A 19,839-nucleotide genomic window follows, 5' to 3' on the forward strand; every position below is an offset into this window, starting at 1 on the left:
GAGAGGCTTGGAGCACCCTGGCATAGTGGAAGGTGTCCCTGCCCGTGGCAGAGGGGTGGAACTGGATGGTCTGTAATGTCTCTTCCAGCCCATTCTATGATTCTAATGCTTAAGCTAATCTAGAAGTGATGCTCTCCCAAATGCCCTCTGGCTCACTGACTGGTAGACTCTAAAAATGGGCTTTTCCCAGAGGATAAACTGCTTCACTTGCCCTGAAGTTTTCTGGATCTCCTGTCTCTTTGAAAACAGTGCAGAAAAAACTGCTTGCCATATTTTCATATTCTCTTTGGACATTTTTATCATTGTGGCACAAACCTGTGGGAGAATCAGCAATATCTGCAGAGATGTCCTGTCCAAAACTTGTTCTAGAAGCTGCTCTCTCCTCAGCTGAAGTGCTGTACCTGGTCCATCTCCTGGGAAGGAAAGGTCCTTGTTGGTCATCCCAGATGCAATTCTGACTGTTGTGTAGCTGTTTTCCAAAAGCAGCTCCTGCTAGAGCCTGAAGCAGGAGAACTGCCCTGAAGGTCACGCATTTACCCTGTCTCTTCAAGCAGGAGCACCTCCACTGATTGCATCTGAGAGTTCCTTCTGTAACTATTCTCAAAAATTCCCAGTTGCTCAGGACCTGAAACCTTCCTGGCCTGCACAGGAAACTATTTCAGTGCCTTCTGCCTCCTCTAGGGCCAGGGTAGGAGTCCTGGGTGTTCCACTGGGGGAAGGGACATTCTTTGGAGGAAAACAGACCTGTCTGGGCCTGAAATTTTGAGTTTTCATTGCAGCTATTCCTAGAAGTCCTGCGGCAGGTGTGGATGGGGCAGCGGCACTGACAGAGCAATAGGAGAGCTCTGCCCCTGCCTTTCCCTGAAGCTTCCACAGGCAGCAGGGGCCTGACCCAGCTCTGGTAGAGCTGCATGAGGTTATCAGGAGCTGTGTAATTATCCCCAGCCTTTCCCTCGTGGAGACAAAGCCCAGCTGAGCTCCAGGAGAAGCTGCTGACACGGAGGTTGGTCCTGGCGCTGCTGCGGAGCTGCTGCCCCCCTCCTGCTTTAATCACACATGGCAATCCCAGCAAATGGGTGGTTTGCATCCAGCTTGCTCTGCCACAGCCTCCAAAGCTTGCAGGAGTGCAGGCTCTGCTGTCATTAACTCTGCAGAAGGCTGGGATGTAGCCACCAAGCTGGGCTGTGGGCAGCTGGGTCCCTGCAAGGAAGGAAGGAAGGAGCAGGAGCATCTCCTGGGCTCGCAGGGAGGGTGACAATCAAACTAACTTGTGTACCTTGAAATCTTGATTATACCTTCACTCTGAGCAGAGTTCAAACTCCTGGCTGCTCTCCTGGGTGGGTGAGTAAGGGTTTCTCTGGGTCTGGGTTGAAGGCTCTCCAGATGGTAGTTCATGTTTGGACTCAGTGTTTATTATTTCTTATCAGCCTCACAACCATGAGTTCTGCAGCTTTTCATTAGCAAGGCACAAAACAGCTATCTCTTATTACAGGTCTTTTAAGACTAAACTATCCAATTAAGAAAGGACACCTAGATTATTTTCCCTTTTAACCCAATAACTGATCCCTGGAAGCCCGCAATGCAGGCTTTTCTGCCCAATTACAAAACATCACCCAAACCCATGAAGAAGAAGGTAAAGAAGAACAACCAGTCTCCACCCTAAAACCTCCATCTTGCTTCATATTTATTTCTGTATTATAAAATCCCAGACTCTAAGTTTTCCACCCTGTGATATTACACATCTAACCAACTACACACTCGTAACCCAGTGCTATCAATCAATTTTAGAAGCCTGTTTCATGATCTTAGATCAAATGCAGTGTTCTCTTGTGGGTCTGTGCCTTTAGGCACAGAAAGTTTAAAATTCTTAGCATCCAGGATTCCAGCAGTTTTGGTGTCATGTACTCACAGTAAAGGGAGGAAGGATTTGTGTTGGTTCTTCCACAACATAGAGTGAAGGGTGAGATAGGTCTAAAAAAGTCCTCCATGGGGGTGAGATGTCTGGGGAGGATTTTCCTGTCTCTGCTTGGAGTGAAGTCATCTGTCACAGGAGAAGAGACACAGTGGCAGGCAAAGAAAGGAGAGCCCTTGAAGGCAAGGACATTTCTAGCATTAGTTATAGCACACATGGTCCAATCCTCCTCCAGCAGAAGCTGGAGCCAGCAGGTTGAGGCTGATTTATGACTGCAGTGGCTCTGCCCCAAATTCTGCACTAGTTTAAGAGGTTTAATATAATCTTGAAAACTTTTTTGATTGACTTTCAGGTGCATCCTTGGTGGCACCACCTTCTAGAAACAGGGAGAAATCCCTTAATGTGCAAGGAAACCCCATTAGCATTTGGATCAGAGTCTGCTGCCTCACCTGCCTCTGCAGAACCTCCCCATTTCTCTTTTTTCTTTAAATATTTTCTGATATCACATATTCTGTATCCTGCTCAGTGCTCTGCAGGGATTTTTGTCCTCATGTTTCTGTTGCTGCATGTAAAGGCAGACACCAGGAGTCAGCACACCTGGTCCTCTGGCCTTTCTGGAGCAGGTCATGCTGAGGTGGGAAAACCTTGGGTGGAAAGAGAGCTTGATGATGATTTTTGATATTTTTTTGTGTCTGCCTGCATCAGCCTGGCACTGCTGTGTCCTCTCTGACCTAGATTTCCTGCTGTCCCCTGGGCATTAGATTTGATCCTGATTTATGGCCAGTAATGCCTTGTCTTCAGACTCTATTTGTTGGCTCCCAGGGCCTCATACTTCCTTCCCTGGTGACAGTTTTATTCAGGTGTAACTCTTGTACCTTTGGTGGAGTCACTCCTGATTTACCCCAGCCCACAGTGCCTGACAGCTGGTTTTCTCCCTGAATTACTGTGCCTGACACATCACTGTAGGTGTTAGGCATTGTCACAAAATTAATTTTCCTCTCGAGAGCCCTCAGTGATTTCAGCTGAACTTCTTTGCAATTGTGGCTCTGTCTCCCTGGAAGATTCATGCAGCTGGAGTGGATTCAGCCTTGGGGGATGGGGAGCCAAGTCCAAGTGCAAGACAACCCTTTTTGCCTTTTCTCTCATTTTTATACATGGCTTTCCATGAAATTTACACAATTTTTTGTGATCAGGTATGAGAGGCGTGGAGAGAACTCAGCAGTCCCTCCAGATGTGTGACAGATTCTTACTAAAAAACTTTTATTTCAGCAAAATAAGAGTATTTCAGTACTCTTCTCCAGTACTGGGTTTTCCCTCTCTGTACAAGAGCCTGGAGCTGCAGAGCAGTGATTTCTGTCCCAGGTTTATTTCAGCATCAAAAGCAGCTGGCTTTGGAATTTCTCCCTTTTCCAGGCTGAGATGGAATCTGTAACTCTGTGGCTGGGGATTGACTTGGAGCAATCATGAAAAGCTGAATTTAAAAGGACCTGGGACCCAGCAAAGCTGGGGCTGGGTGGGCTGAAGGTGCCTGGGACAGGGAATTCCAGGGATGGAATCTGGCCAGGAGAGAAGGTGGTTCTGCAAGAGAAATTGGAGGACAACCTGGTCTTCTCTAGGGGTAAAAGCAGCGAGCAGCTGAATTTCCTGAATCATGCTGGAAATGGGATTTTGGTATTTTAAAACTTAAAAGAATGAGACTTAGCCAAACACAACCAGATTTTGTGAGATGCCTTGGAGTCTATTGCTCTAAAGGGAGTTGGGTCCCATTTCAGGTAATGGAAAAACATGATTTAGGTGCTAATTCACTTAGTGCTTGGAGTATTTTTGTCGTGGAGCTCAGTGAAGTTTTATCATTCCAGGGAAAATGTGACTAGAGTGAAATAAGAAAGAATTAATCTTATAAGTGGGCTTTAATTATCCTCAGGAAATTGCATTTCAAGGTATTTTAGGTAGTATCATGGTGTCATTGAAACCTATCAACCAGTCATCTTACTATCACTGGAGTGAAAACCTTTTTACAAGAACCAGATTTTTGTTAACTCGCTAAATGGTATTTATTTTTTTTAAATAATGCTGGACATTGAGCAGCATTTGCAAATCTGTGCACATTTCAAACCATTCTTGTGCTTTCTCAGGCCTCCTTTTAAAATGCTCTGTATTTTTCATGCTGTCCAGAGTGCTGTGGAGAGCTGTCACAGACCTTATGCCAGGGTTTTACTGCCAGGTCAAATTGGAGGTCTCTGAGACAATTTATTGAAGCAGAAAGCCCCGAGGGCAGGTGGGGGTGGGAAGTGCTGAATCATTTACGATGGGTTCACTTTGCACACTGATGGTTGGCTTTGGGGCACCTGTTCAGCCTCCTCTGCCTGGTGCTGTGAACCCTGGAGTCCTGTGGATGCTCACAGCAGCTGAGGATCTCCAACATCACCAAACCTGGAAGCTCTGCTCCCTTGTTTGACTTGCCTTGGTCTGGGGTGCACCATGACACCCTCAGCAGCAGCAAAAAGTGGACCCTGGTGTCTTTTTGGAGAGGCACTGACAGGGAAACAGCAGCTGCTGTGCTGCAGCACCTGTGGCCAAAAAAAAGAGATGCTGTTAATATCCTGCTGGGATGGAGTGGACCTTCTTAATCTTATTAAAAGTTCAGCAGTGTTTCCTACACATCCTTCCCACAGGTGAGGCTGCAGCACTCCAGAGCACAGCCAGGACCTGATCCATGCCTGCCCAGCTGTTGGAAGAAGCCAGAAGCTGGCTAGGGCAACAGGAAAAGCCCCAAGGCAGGGCCCTGGGGAGAACTTCCTAAAATAATATAAAGTTTAACAAACATTATTTAGCATTTCATAATCATCAATGAACATATTAAGTGGCAGTGACCTGGCACCAGCTGCTGAGGGGAGTTTCTCAACCAGGCAAGCTGATGCTCCCAAAAGTGTTAGGGCCTCTAAGGGTTGGATATTGAGAGGGATTTGTCTCCTGCTCCAATTTCTGTGCTTACAAGAAGGTGGGGAATTGATAAAGGTTCCTGATCCTCAGCAGCCAAGGTTTTTGGGGGTTGGGAACCCAGCTGACCCCCTTCCCCCATACATTTATCATGTGGAGGACTGAGACTGGGTACTCCTGGGTCTGGAACCTGCAATGCCTGCTTACAACAGACAGCTAAAGCTGTGGGGAAAGTGATGCAGCTCCAGCTGGGAGGAAAGGTTTTACATGCACCAAAGCTCATCATTAACTTGTTTGAATATAGGACTTGCTTCCATCTCAGGGGGGGATGAACCAGAAGCCATTCCAATGAAATCAATTGAGTAATCAATAGGACTAAGCCTGTTTTTCCCACACTGTCCTCTTGCCCCCCTACCTGTGCAGGAGCCAGCAGCTGCCATGGCAATGTTTCCTCTGGTGGCTGTGGATCTGGAGGGGAAGGATGGATAACCTGAGGCACAGCTGAGGCACTGGCTCCCCGCTGTCCCCAGGAGCTGAGGCACAGCTGCTGGAGGCAGGGGCAGCAGCCTTCCTGCTCCTCTCTGTGTCCCCAGCACGTTCGGGACCGTGCAGAGAACACCGGGAGCAATAACAGAATAGGATCAGGAACCCTCCCGATCCATCCGGCTTTCCTGCAGCATCCATCGTGCAAATGAATCCCCAAACGACTCTCGGGGTGTGGCCGTCCGTGTCTGCCAATGCCATTTGCGGGATTTATCTTTGTTGCAGACAGGATGGTGAGAGTTCCGGAGGAAAGGAAGTTGCCAACCTGTAAAGTGGGTTTGGGGATCCCGAGCTAAAACAAAGAGCACCATCTCCTGGCAGCTGGGAATAGCTGGCACTGCTTGCAGGGATGCACGCCCCGTTGCAGTTCTCCTGCAGGCAGCCTGCTGCTCTCTCTGTCTAGCCCAGAGCATCTGCAGGTGGGATGCTGACAGCTCTGGCCACTGAGAAAGGCAAATCCAGGGACAATGAGAGCTGATCCAGTGGTGTTATCCACAGCACAGTGATGCCTCTGTGAGCATCTCAGCACTTTGAGCTCTCAGCCATTTGGGTTTCAAGCTCTACTCGAGTTGGCACACAATTGCTAAAGTACTTTTGTGTTTTCTTTGGGTATCGAAGTGTTTGGGGCTAGAAAATTCACACAGGAGGGTCTTGCAGAACAGAGAGCATGACTCTCAAGTGGTGCACTCAAATATCCCTGAGGGTGGCCAGAACCTTTTGAAGCAGGGCATGATTTGGGCTGAGGTTGAGAGATGCCTCTGCCACTCGTGCAAGCTGCCCTTGCCACTGCCAGGAAGGCACTAGTCAAGGACATTGGGAAATTTGGAGTTTGCTGAGGTTTGGGTGGAATTTGAAATCAAGCAGAGAGGGAAGGACAGCTTGGTCTGGATCCAAGAAAATGGTGTGCTTTGAATTTGGAGACAGGCTTGGGACTGCTGGTCTGTCTGGGTATGGGAAAGAGGAGTGGGAAAGTGATGCAAGACTGAACATCTGCATAATGGTGTGTGTGGATACAGATGAGAATGCAGTGAGACATTATGAGTTTTAAAAAGGAAAGCGACTGAGTAGGGGAACTAAAAGGACACAGCGAGACATATATCAAGGTCAAAACCCAGGAACAATTGTTTCCCTTTTCCCCCTCATTTTTAAGTGTAAGTGAGGAATAAAAAGAAGCCAAGGTCAACGAAAGGCTTTTTACTAGTGGCTGATGACAAAACTGTAAATCTAGTACAGAAAAGAAAGGCAGGACTGTTCAATAACTACTTTTGTTGTGCATTTGGAAGAAAGCAGGAAGATACATTTTCCAAATGGTCATGGCTGAATTATAAAAATGAAATTATATTTCTAATTGATTAGTTACTGCAGGCCAGGGATTGTTGAAATGGGACAGGGTAGAGCTGGGTGGACATGGGAAGGAGCTGGGAAGAAGCTCCCTGCTTCTGGGAGCTTTCATCCCTGCAGCACTGGAGCAGCCAGTAATGACCCCTGAAGCTCAATATCCAAAGCAAAAAGTCAGAGCCAACTGTTTAAAAGACTTACAGGACTTTGCTGGAAGCTGCTTGTTCCCACTAGTCTGCTTTTGTCGGAAAAGGTCACTGAAACCTTGACTCCTACTATTGCAACCAAAAAGATTTTGTCTTCTCTGCACAGCTCCAGGCTGTAAAAGCTGCATCACCTAATTAAAGATTAGTTCTCCCCTCTCTTCTTCTGAAAAATTAATTTTGAGCAAATCAGTGACATGCAATAAATACAGAACCTTGCACTGAGGGGTTGCCAGCTTTGGGGAACTGAAATTTCACATCACAGAATCATGGAATGGTTTGAGTTGAAAGGAACCTTAAAGCTCATCTTGTTCCAACCCTCCTGCTGTGGTCAGGGACACCTTCCACTAGACCAGGTCCCTCAAATGTCACTGTCTGTGCCAGTGAAGATCACCAAAGCTGCATGTGAAGCTTGACAAATTAATATGAAATAAGGTTATTTTCTTGAAAGTTGAGCACAGTATTCTGAAGTGATCAATTTTAATAAGGCCAAGAATACTCTAGCTGGGGGAAAAAAAGGGAATCACTTTTATTTAAATCTGCTCTTTTTCTTGACTGTGATCCTCAGCTAACTTTTTGTTCCCTGTTCCAGTGTGCTGCAGCAGAGCAGCTTGCCTTCCTCCAAATTGGTCTTCAGCTGCCTTTCTTAAATTAAGAGCTACTCTGCATGGAACCGATGATTTCTAAATTATTTCCTGTGTCAACTGCTAAATAGCTCTAAATCCAGTTCCACAGGAGAGGATTTCTGGAGCATTCACTTATTCTGAGCAAACAAAACAGTCATTTTCCAATTATTTTTTTTCCCTTTGCAGTTGATGAAAACACATGTAACTTGCTGAGCATCTCAGCTGGGCTGGAGTGATTGAATCAGAGCCATTACTTCTTAGCTGGTTGCAGGAAGTGAAATTATTTCCCGAGGGCTCGTGTTACAAGAAAGCACAACTGCTGCTCTCAGGAGCTGAATAGCTTTCCTTCACCTGAATTGGCAGGCAAGTTTTTGGGCAGTTTTGAGTGAAATCCAGATTAAAAAACCCCCCAACCTTTGTAACAAGGGTAAATTCAGACCTGATACTGTCATCTGTTACCGGTGCTATTCAAGGCTTCTCCTTCCCACGGATATTGAACCAAAAAAACTTAAAGTCAGAGAGGGCATTGCTTAATCACCAGCCTCTGAGTACACCATTCTTCAGCAAAAATCTGCTCAGCTATTATCAGTTTCCATGTCTTTAATAGCCAGTCTAATAGCTGAGAGATTCACACTTCCCAAATGAGAGGCAGTTTTGGCAACGGCTTTAAATCAATCCCAGTGGAAATAGGAAGTTACATTAAATCCTATTAATTAGGCAATTTCAGCTGTCTTCAGTGCTTTTGACTCTGCTGTCGCCTTGAGAGTTGGGATGCCCATATGTCCTGCTAATGTGAACCCTCCCTTTGCTCACATATCCTGTAACTCTCCCTCCTCCTCAACCCCAGTAGAAAATGTATTTTCTGTTTTCATTTTTATTTGCTATTTGCAAAGCTGCTGCAGGAATAAACAAAAAGGTTTATGATTGACAGTGAGTCCATTCTAAATCAGCTCCTGTGTTAACATCTGCTACAGTACTGGGTTTGTACTATTTGAAAATATGATGTTTGAAAATGTGATGTTTGTGTCAATGACTATTTCAGGGTTATATTTCTTTCTGCCGAGGAATAACCTAAATAATAGGATGGTATTTTCTCAACCTCTCTTTATCACCGTGAGCTCACTTTATCACTCCTGTGAGCTGCTCTGGCTATAACTCCTGCTATGAAGCACCTGACACAAATGTATTAGAAACCTTTTCACTGCTCTATTGATCAGCATTGCTAAGAGCTGCAAATGCTTGTGCTTCTGGCTCCCGTGTACTGTGGACAAAGCACAAATGAAAGCTGTGAGCAGCAGCTGTGAATATTGCTTTGGCTGTGGCTTCAATCTCCTTCGTCTCTGTTTGTGCTCCCTCTCTCCCAGCAATAGTGGGTTGTTTGTGGGAATGGATTTTTGCCCTCTGATGGTGTTGTGACAGCGTATTCCTAGTTAGCAGAAAGTATTCCACAGCCATCTTGAGCTGGTCCACAGCCCCTCAGGGTCAGTGGGACTTTTCTAGTGGGTCAGTGGGCTTTGGATCAGGTCCAGGAGGCACTGAGGAAGCATTTAGTGAAAGAGCAGCCCTGAAACCCTGTGATTTAGACAGCCACTCGCCCAGCACAAATAGTAAATTACAAACAGCAGACACTGGCAGCAACAGGCATGAATAGTCTGTAGTCAGCAATTCACAGTCTGGAATATGTTGGTGTAAACAATGCATCAGATAATTCCAGCTAACCAACACATTTGTGAAAATCCAAGCCTGTTCATGGATAATTTTCAGAAAGGCAAGTTCAGCAAGAAGAGCACTGGCAAGGAATAGAACCTTTCCCTTTTTGCTTACTGCTGATTTAGGAATGTGTTCTGGGTATGAGCTGTCATTGCAAGGCACTGGATGACCTCAGGTAGAACCTGGGTGTTGGGCAGCCCAGTTTATCCCTTATCCTGCTTTGGTTTCACTGTGGTTTTCCACTTGGACTTCATTCTCACACAGCTCTGCTGTTGGGACAGAGTTATTGGGAGCAGTGAGGATGGGAGCTGCCTGCAGCAAGTTACAAAAGCATCTTGCAGCCCTGAGTGAGCTGGCAGGAAAACAGATGGTGAAATTTGGAGTAGGTAAATGTAAAGGTGCATAGAGAGAGAGGGGGAAATAAGCCCCAAGTTCACATCTCTGTGGTGACCCTCATCACTCTGAGGCAAGAGCTTGCCTTGATGATAAATATTTCTATAGTAAGTGCTACACAGCAGTGAGAACATCCAGCTGAAGGCTGGGAATGACTGGGAATGGATGATTTTCCACCTGCTGGCTGCAGCACCCCTTGTTCTGTGCTCTCTTGTGGCAAAGGCTGCTACAAATCCCTGGCTGTGGGGATGGAGCTGCTGCCTGCACTGTGTGTGCAGGAGCAGGTGAGCAGGGAGGACTGCACCCAAAGCCAGGGAGGATGAGGACACAGCAGCAGGTAGCACAGGTAGGATGAAAAAACAAGGAGTGGCACTTTTGTGTGGCTTTTTTCCCTATGCCACCAGGTTTCCCCTTGAAATGGGAGGGACATGTTGTTCCCAGCCTAGAGGCAATCCAGGGAAAAGAAATTGCTTGTAAGACATCACAACGCTGAACAATGCAGAAATAAGATGAGGGAAACAACCACTCTGCCTTTGTGCAGGGCTTGGGTTGCATGTGTGTGTCAAATCCAGTGAGGCTGTGCAGTAAAATAAAGCCTTCAGCTACAACTCTGAAGTATTACAGAGCAGAAAATACTCCTTCAGGGCTCCCTAAATGAGCTGCACATGGCTGACGTACAGAGGGCTGTGGGGAAAAGCAGTTGTGTTGGTGTTTAGAGATGGCATCAGTCTGTGTGCGCAAGGAGGAAGGAAATACTCAAATGCAAGTACCTCAGGAGCTTTCACATGGACATTTTCCAGCTTCTGTCCCTTTAGTGTTGTGATGAAGTCTGCACTGTGTGTGGTAGCCCAGGCACCTGTGGAGCAGGTCAGGAGCCTCACATCCCTTGCAGGTGATGAGCAGAGGTCGGAGAAAGCCAGCCAGCTCCTGTGATGCTTCAGCACACGAGGGGTTAACAGGCTGCTCCCTCCCATAGGCACCAGCTCCTGCAGACTTTGCCTTTGTTCCTCCTCTTCCCATTCCCTCAGCCCCCACAGGAATCCTCTCTCCTCCCTCCCTCGTGGGGGATCTCGCTGTTCCTGTCCTCGAGCTGTGCTTTGTATGGATGCTGCAGAGGGAGAGTGGCCGCTGTTTCTAATTTAATTAGCATCATCCCGAGGAGCTGAGAGTGTGGCAGAGGGAATTAGAGGCATGAAAATGATGCACGGGTTTAACCACCTTCATGCCAGCAGGATTTCTAGATGATGCACACGGGCTACAGATTTCTGAGCATGTGTAAATCACTAAATGAGGATGTTGAGTCTCTGTGTTTCACAAATTTATAGAGAAATTTTAAGAGAAAATTTTAGAGAATTTAAAGAGAAAATATAATCTAAATCTGCTTGCCAATTTGCCCTCTCAATTTCTGTCCAGCAGAATTTTTTTTCATAATGAAAACTTCCTTAGGATGAAATTCCTCAAGGTCTATGTATTAAAAAAAAAATTGGTTTAGTATTGGACATTAGATTTCTTTTAAGGATATGGGATGCTGAGCCCCTGGGTTGGATTGTGAGAGATGCTGTGAGGTTGCAGTCACAGGAAGTTTTTTATTTACAGGCTGGGCAAACATTGGCTAGGAATGCTTAGCTACTATCAGGATCTTTATAGCTATTTTAAGATAGAACAGCAGCTGGAAGCCTTGTGTGACAGATGTGCCACTATATTGCCCAAAGGTATAGAAAGAGACAGTCCCCAAGAGCTTGCAAGCGAAGTCAAGTCTGGTTCACAAACCAAATCTAAACTCAGCAGGGGGTGAGTGTGGCTTTGCAGAAAGTTGATGCAGGAATCATGCAGGCTTACTGTGCCTGTTTTTGTGTGTTTGCTGCAGGTGTCACAGGCTCGTCACATCTCTTCGACTACGGCTCCACTGCCAATGGAGGGGACAACTCCTTCTACACCTCCCTGATCTCCGATGTCCACTACACCACCCCGAGGGACTCCACCTATTTCACTGGCATCTATCAGCAGGAAAACACCCCCATTCCCTGCTCGGGCAGCACCGAGGGCTTTAATGCTCTGGGCCATCCTGTTCAAGACGTGACTGGGTTTGAGTCCCGCGGCTTGTTTAGCTCAGATTCAGGAATAGAGATGACTCCTGCAGAGTCTACTGAAGTCGACAAAACCTTAGCAGATCCCATGAAAATAGAAGCTTACAAATACATGGACATGAGCAGATCAGAAGAAATAAAGTACCAAGAAAAACATGACTCTGACTCGGAAGATGAGAGCCCAGGCCTTAGCGATAAGTACCGGGGAACGCCCGTGGGGTCCAGCCAGGCCGCCGAACCTCCACGGGCGCCTTCGGAGAGCACAAAGGCAGCCAAGGAACACGACCTGCTGGAAGACAGAAAGTCTGGGGGTCAGCACAGCCCCTCTGTGGCTACAGCCCCTGTCAAGATCACGCTCACTGAGACAGAAAGCACCAAGGAAGCTGCCAGCAGAGAGCCGAGCCCGACCCAGCCGGACACCGGCCTGAAGCCCAGCCATGAGGTGGTGCCGACGGTGACGGTGTCAGAGCCGGAGGATGACAGCCCAGGATCTGTCACACCACCCTCCTCTGGCACAGGTAATGCTGGTGCTGGTGCAGGGCACTGAGGGTTTTGCTACTCCAGAAGTGGTTGCAATTGTGCCCTGCGCATTGGAGAATTACCGTGGGTTTTTGGGGTGAGAGAGGGAATTGATGAGTCTCCATGGCCGGAGGTGTTTGTGCTCTCCTCTGGCACCAGTTTGTGTAGGCAAAGTGAAGGGGGAGGCAAACTGTGCTCCCCATCATGGCACACTGCTCAGGATGGGCTGCCCTCCTGCATGGAAAGGGATCCAGGTCTGCTGAGCCCAGTCCTCAGGGATCTCTCCTCGAGGGGAAGCAGTGTCCCTGTGGGCATCACTGGGGCATCTTCATCTAGGCCATGGTTTGAGCTGGATCCTGGTGGTCTGGGGGTCTCTTGGTCACCCTGGCTGCCCTGATTCCCCAGGGGAAATGAGATGTGTGGGATCAGGACAATGCAATTGACTGGGTTGATATTATGGAAATTTTAATGGCTGGCTTAGCATCTCTTTGCCCCTGTATAAAATAAGGCTACACTGTTAAAAAGCAGTGCTGTTTTCATATCAAAGTGCTGCTTTTATAAAGTGCTGAGGAGGGAAATGCTGTCACCTCATTTACAAAGGGAACTGGAGGGACAAAGGGCCAGTCTCTTTAAAAGACTCCTGATTGCTGTTGGGGGTTACCCAAACCCCATGTTTATACAGTTTCCTCCTGTCTGATTACTGCAGTAGTGCATAATATCTAGTCCTCATTTTCCCTATTGTAGACTGCTAAAATATAGAAGTGACATAGTCCTTTAAAAAGCACTAAAGTTCTGTGACAGAAAACCGAATTTTTAGACGGAAAATTAGATTTCAGTGTCCCGGATCAAAATCCTTTAACAATGAACATTTGACAAAGAACATCCCCAAGCTGAAACTTCCATTGCTTCAATTTCATTTAGAAGCAATAAAAAACAAAAACACCCCAACAACAACAACAACAAAAAAAAAACAAACCCAAAAAACCCCACAAAAAACCCCACAAAAAACCTCAAAAACCCCCCCCCCAAAAAAAACGAAAAACCCCACAAAACCCCAAAAAACTAGAATTTCCTTAAAATGGCAGTCTGGCACCCACACTAATACCTCCCCTTGGAGAAATATTTGGTTCCTACAGAAAAGTGAGGGAGCATTTCTGCACTTCCATATAGGAAAAGGAGATAGAGACCACCACAACCATGAATTTATTCTGCCTGCATCAGCCAGAAACTTTAATGAATAGACTTTAGAGCCACATTTTCCTTCTTTTATTTGACTGAGTGAAATCACACACTGCTCCTGAGACGTGCCACTGTTCATCGATTTACACTTTTTGCTACAAGGTAATTAAGGACTTCAGGCACTGTTTCTTATTCAGTCCTGGTGACTGTTCAAAGCTTTCTTGGGGATGCTGGGTATCTGTATCCCATCAAAACTTCTTATCCATCCTGTTAAGGAAAGAAGAAGGCATCTTCTTCTAGAGGCTGGCTCTCAAGGGGTGTTTCCTCTGGATTTTCCCTCCTTTTCTGCAGCTGGGAATGTTCCATGCCCAAACCCCACATTCATAAGTGATGAAGAAATTTAAAACCTGCCTTAGCTATTCCCACGCAGTGACCCAGCAAAGTGACTCCTAGGTACCCCTCAAGCATTCTGGCAAAGCTGCCAGTCACCCCCTGCTTGGATCAAGACTTTTGAGAACATTTTCCTTTTAATCTCATCTTTCTGGGGAAGGAAGCCACGGTCTGTCCCTGCCCTGCACTGGCGCTGAAAGGCCGTGGGTATTTATCCAACTCCCAGTGCCAGCAGTGAATGTGACACCCTGCTGCTGGCCACAAAGGACTGTTTTATTCACAAGGTGAATGCCAGGGCTGGGAGCTGCACTCTGCCAGCACAGGGAGGAGCAGGGTGAAGCCCAGGGACAGCGTGTTGCTGCGCTACCAGGGCTGGAAGTCACATGCCTGCTTGGACTCGTGCCGGGCTCAGTCTGGCTCTGGGAGAAACGCTGGCATGGCGTGATGCAGGAGAGCAGAGCAGCTTCCCGCAGCCAGACAAGGATGCTCGAGCTCCCAGTGGACCAGAAAATTCCCAGCATCCAGATGGGAGTGTGGTGTAACACTGTAATCCTGTCTGTGGTCACAGTCTGGGGTGCAGAAGGGCATTTTTGTGTCATCTGCAGCCACGGGCTGGAACCTTCTCCACTCCACTGTGGGACCCAGCCCTGTGGGTACCTGCAGGCACTGTCCTGCCATGGGCCTCGTCACCAGCATCTGCTGGAGGAAACTTGGGGATTTATTGTCCTGGTGGCTTTCTTGACTCCTCACAACCTGCAGTGCCACTTAGTGACACCATCACATCAATAATGAACACCCAGGATCCCAGAGGACAAATTTCCATGTGTGCTTGATGGCTGTGTTGATGTGACTGGGGAATGGCAGTCAGAAAAAGCAGACTAGGCTGTTAATATTTTTGTTTTGTTTCAAATTTTGGGTGACAAGACAAGTCATTATTTTTGTTAATATAGTTCATAATGATATTTAGAATTACAGAAAAAAAAGGTTTCATCCTTGGATCCAACTGAGCTAAAAGCAGAGAGAATTCACCACCCACACCCCGAGAAAAAACCAAACCCCTAATTAATTAAAAAAAACCAACTAGTCAACAAACCAAAAAAAAAAAGAAAAAAAAAAGAGAAAAGTTTCTGATCTTAAATTTTCCACACCTGAAAGCTAAAGTTTGGCAAAACTACAGTTAACCACACATGGATTGTTAGGATCAGCAGAACCCAGCAGCCCCATGTGTGTATTTGTCCCCAGAACAGAGGAGTATCACTTGGTGACAGTCTGATGCTGTCATGTGTGTCCTGAGCCCATGCTCCTCCTAACTGAGGATTTTCCTGGTTAAAACCACGTCGTTGAGTCACTGGTCAAGCAGTGCCCAGCACTGCCTTGTACCTCAGATATTCTTCAGTCAGTGATGCTTCTTTTGTAAGGAGTACCTGCATGGCACATGCTGCCTAAGGTCAAGCTGTTATTACTGTTAGTCATCCCAGACAGGGACACTGTGCCTGTGCTCCCAGCCCTGCTAGAGGGACACGTGCTGCTGTGAAATCTGTTCTGTTGGTTCCTGCTGGAATTTTGGTTATTGAGAATTTTAGATTTTTTTGTGTTGATAGGTATTGATTTTTGAGAGAACATTGCATTTGATTTGAGGTTATGGAGGAAGTTTTTAAAACTGAATAACAGAATTAAGATTATAGGTGTGTGGTTTGAATAGAAGGTGTGAAATATTATACAATAGAAAATAAACTATATATAGTTAACCACAGTTATATTTTAACTATATATAGTTAAACAACAGAGTAGAAAACTTAAGAGTTTAAGGTTTCAGAATATAGTAATGTATATAAAGTAAGATGGAGGTTTTAGGGTAGAGGTTAGTTTTGTGGGGTTTTTTTGTTGTTGTTTTTTTTTTTTTTAATGGGTTTGGGTATTATTGTATAATTTGATAAAAAATTAATTACATTTATATATATAATTATATATAATATAGATTTATATAATGTATAACATATAATATATTGTAAATATATACTACACAATGTATATTTACATATATATTATATTATATTATATTATATTATATTATATTATATTATATTATATTATATTATATTATATTATATTATATTATATTATATTATATATATTATATATATTATATAATATATATAATTATATATAATATAATTGTATAATTGTAGTGTTGTATTATGGTATTAATGATAGTATTATATTATTGCATTATGTTATTTTACAATACAATTATATATTACTGTGTAATATATTATGTATTATATATTATTGTATAGTACAATATATTATATATACTATACAATGTATATTTACATATATATTCTATTATATTATATATAATATACATTTATATTATATAGTCTATATAATTATATATTATATAATTGTATAATTGTAGTGTTGTGTTATGGTATTAATTATAGTATTATATTATTGCATTATGTTATTTTATAATACAATTATATATTACTGTATAAGATATTATGGGTTATATATTATTGTATAATACAATATATTGTATATATACTATACAATGTATATTTACACATATATTCTATTATATATAATATATATTTATATTATATAATCTATATAATTATATATTATATAATTGTATAATTGTAGCGTTGTATTATAGTATTAATTATAATATTATATTATTGTATTATATTATTTTATAATACAATTATATATTATTGTATAATATATAATTATAGTATTACATAATTAGATTAAGAATACATATTATAAGTATATACTATATATACTTTTAGTATATATATACTATAAGTATATTATTATTATATACTGTAAGTATAGTATTACATAATTAGATAAAATATATATATAGTATGAGTATAGTATTACATATTATTACATAATTAGATAAAATATATATATAATATAAGTATAGTATTACATAATTAGATAAGAATCTAAGCTGCTAGAAAATAAGATTATTAAATTTTTTCCTTTTTTTTTTTTTTCCCCCCCTCCTGTATGGCAGAACCGTCGGGCTCCGAGTCGCAGGGCAAAGGCAGCCTGTCGGAGGACGAGCTCATCAGCGCCATCAAGGAAGCGAAGAGCTTCTCCTTCGAGCCCGCGGAGGCGCGGGGCCCCGCGGCCGCGGCCGCGGAGAAGCGGGAGCCGCGCCCCAAGCCCGGCCGCCCTCCCGCCGCCGACCCCGAGGCCAGCAGCGCCGAGTCCGGCGACTCGGAGATCGAGCTGGTCTCCGAGGACCCCCTGGCTGCCGAGGAGGTGCTGCACTCCAACTACATGACCTTCAGCCACATCGGGGGGCCGCCTCCGTCGCCCGCCTCCCCCTCCATCCAGTACAGCATCCTGCGGGAGGAGCGCGAGGCGGAGCTGGACAGCGAGCTCATCATCGAGTCCTGCGACGCCTCGTCGGCCTCCGAGGAGAGCCCCAAGAGGGAGCAGGACTCCCCCCTGATGAAGCCCAAGGTCATGGACATTATCAAGGAGGAGAACAACTCGCGCACTGACGCCTCGGACTACGAGGCCAGTAAAATGACAGAGAGCAGGATGAACAGGGAAAACCTGGCAGAGTCCTCGTCCTACCTGAAAAGCTCCTTTGTTGCGCCAAAAATAGGCGCGGAGCCCCCGACCTCTGCCGTCAGCACCGAGGAGCTGAAGGAAAGAGTAAAACTGAAGAAACCCATCGAAGAAACTGTTGTTAACCAAAGTAAAGTGTCTTCCAAGGACTTTGGCAAAAAAAGTCCGCTGGCTTCGTTGCTACTGCCGTTTTTAAATAAGCAGAAAGGTAAATGCAGATGTTATGTTGGTTTTGGCAGCGCTGCTGAGAGGAGGGGGAGGGAGAAGCGCCTGTTCCCTGCAGGGCAGAGGTTTGAAGTGCGGAGCAGGGGGAGCTGCAGGCACAGGATACCCTCAGGTGGAAGCTGGGCACGCCTGTGACAATCCACACAGCATCACTGACCTGCCCATCCTCCTAGGGAGCAAATAAATACCAGCAGCAATATTTTTTAGGTTTAGTCACAGATACAGGATGGTGCAACCCCAGAACTGTAAGGCTGATTTGTACATCAGGTGTCTGGAGGACAAAGAAGAACAAATAATCATCTTACCTTTTAAATACTACTTGCTCTGTCCCAGGGAAGGGGTGCGATCAGGGATGTGGTCCTGCACCTCTCAGAAGCGTAAGGATAAAGATTTTGGAGATGCATTTATAAAAAAAAAAGAGAAAGACTTGGAGGAGGAGAGGAGTTGGGTTTGGTGAGTCTGGGTGTTTCTGGAAGTGTTCAAGGCCAGGCTGGATGGCCAAAAATTGATTTTGAGTGCAGGAAAGGCATGTAAATAAGGGCTGTGCAAAGGAAAAGGCCAGCATTCAAGCCGACCCCAGGAGCAGTCTTGCTGGTTGTGCTGCTGCCAGCCTGTGGGCTCTGGGGCTCTCTGGTGTTCCTGCTGGGCGTGCTGGCACCACGGCCATGGCCCTGAATAACAAGGTGGGGCACAGCAAGAGCGTGTGTATGCTTTGTACAGTGATCTCTGCTTAATGTCTATTGCCATCCAGTGGCAGTAACAAAAATGGGCAGTGACTTCCCAGCTCCATTTTACTGGAGTTGTCAGGATTGGATGGAGTGCAGCTATTGCCACGCTGCTGATCACCAAGCAGCCTCTCCTGCTTTTCCTCATGGTTGGAATGATGGCTCTGCTCGACGCACCCCGGGATTGGCTTTAGCAGGAGTTGTGCAGTTGTTACCTGAGTTAGTACTGCCAGCTCCTCCTGCAGAGCTGCAGCAAGCAGCCCTCACATCACTCCTGGCATCTCCTGCCAGGGGTGGGCACAGCCCTCACACAGCAGGGCTTGGAGCATGTCTGACTGTGGCACTGCAGGAAGGGAGGCTGCCAGCTCAGTTTCTTCTTCCTTTTTATTATTTTTTAAAATTATTATGTGCTGGACTTGCACATGGCTTGGGCATACAGCGAATTTCAGAAAAGACCTGCTGTCCTGGAAACATCAATCCTTTGGCCCAGGGCATTTTACAAGAAGCCCAAAAGAAGCCTGGATCAAGGCAAGCTGAGGAGCTCTTTCTTTGGCTGAGTCCTTCTGTCTTCTCTCATGGTGCCTTTTGGCCACTCTCTGCCAGCATGGCCTGGCTTACCTTGTGCTGGTGTCCCACAGCCTGAGGACCTGATCCTGGGAGGAGATCTCCCTTATGCTGGAGGATCATGTCTCTCTGCAGCCCCTCCTCCAGTGACAGTATTAGAAGATTCTTTCTTCTTGATCCATTTCATGAAATATGCAGCAGCTTGTTACCTCTCAGATCAGATGCCTGATGTCTGGATATAAAAAAGAAAGAAATGTGGACATTCAAAGTAACGGTTATTTTAATTTTGTTTTTGCTTTATGGCAGAATTTCACTTAAGAAAAGCAAAGCCCAGGCCTGGGGCTGCGGGCTGTCACTCACAGGTCAGATGACACAATGGGCAGGACCCAGGCTCCAGGCAGGATCCTGCTGGACACACAGTCAAATAAAATTAATCATTTCAAGTGCATTATTCTGCAGCACAGTCCTGTGCCAACCTGACACAAAGCATCTTGATTTTGATGCCTTATGAAAGGCTTTCACAGCGCTGCTCCAGTCATTCCCCTAGAAATGTGTGTCCTTACCACACACCCTGGGTGGCTGCTGTGGCTCTAAGCACCCATGAGGGACACCAAGATTCAGGGCCACCCATTTCTGTGTGGTATCCTGGTGTCTCTTAGGCAGTGTCACAAGCTGCAGTCAGGATCAATTCTGTGTTTGTGGTGACAGTGACAAATGCCCTGGGTTGAAGAAGGTGTTTTCCCTCATTCCTGGTGCCTCTTGTGCTGTCCCATGATGTCCAGGGCTATCCCAGAGTGGACAAGCACTAAGCAGTGTGGGCTTTTCCCCCATTTGGTGTCACAGACAAACTGATCTTACAGAGTTTCTCAAGGAAACGGTTTTCCAGCAGAG

At 45.5% G+C, this 19,839-nt stretch overlaps 1 protein-coding gene across 1 annotated transcript in view; it reads left to right on the forward strand.

The window, feature by feature from the left end:
• RTN1 (reticulon 1) overlaps nt 1-19,839 on the forward strand; it is a 117,842-nt gene that overhangs the window by 56,580 nt on the left and 41,423 nt on the right. The window contains exons 2-3 of the mRNA XM_064422977.1: nt 11,533-12,270; nt 16,869-17,642. Coding sequence (XP_064279047.1) covers nt 11,533-12,270; nt 16,869-17,642 — 1,512 coding nt within the window. The remainder of the gene's footprint in view (nt 1-11,532; nt 12,271-16,868; nt 17,643-19,839) is intronic.

This window comes from Passer domesticus, chromosome 6 (genome assembly GCF_036417665.1).
Source record: "Passer domesticus isolate bPasDom1 chromosome 6, bPasDom1.hap1, whole genome shotgun sequence".
Taxonomy (NCBI): Eukaryota; Metazoa; Chordata; class Aves; order Passeriformes; family Passeridae; genus Passer; species Passer domesticus.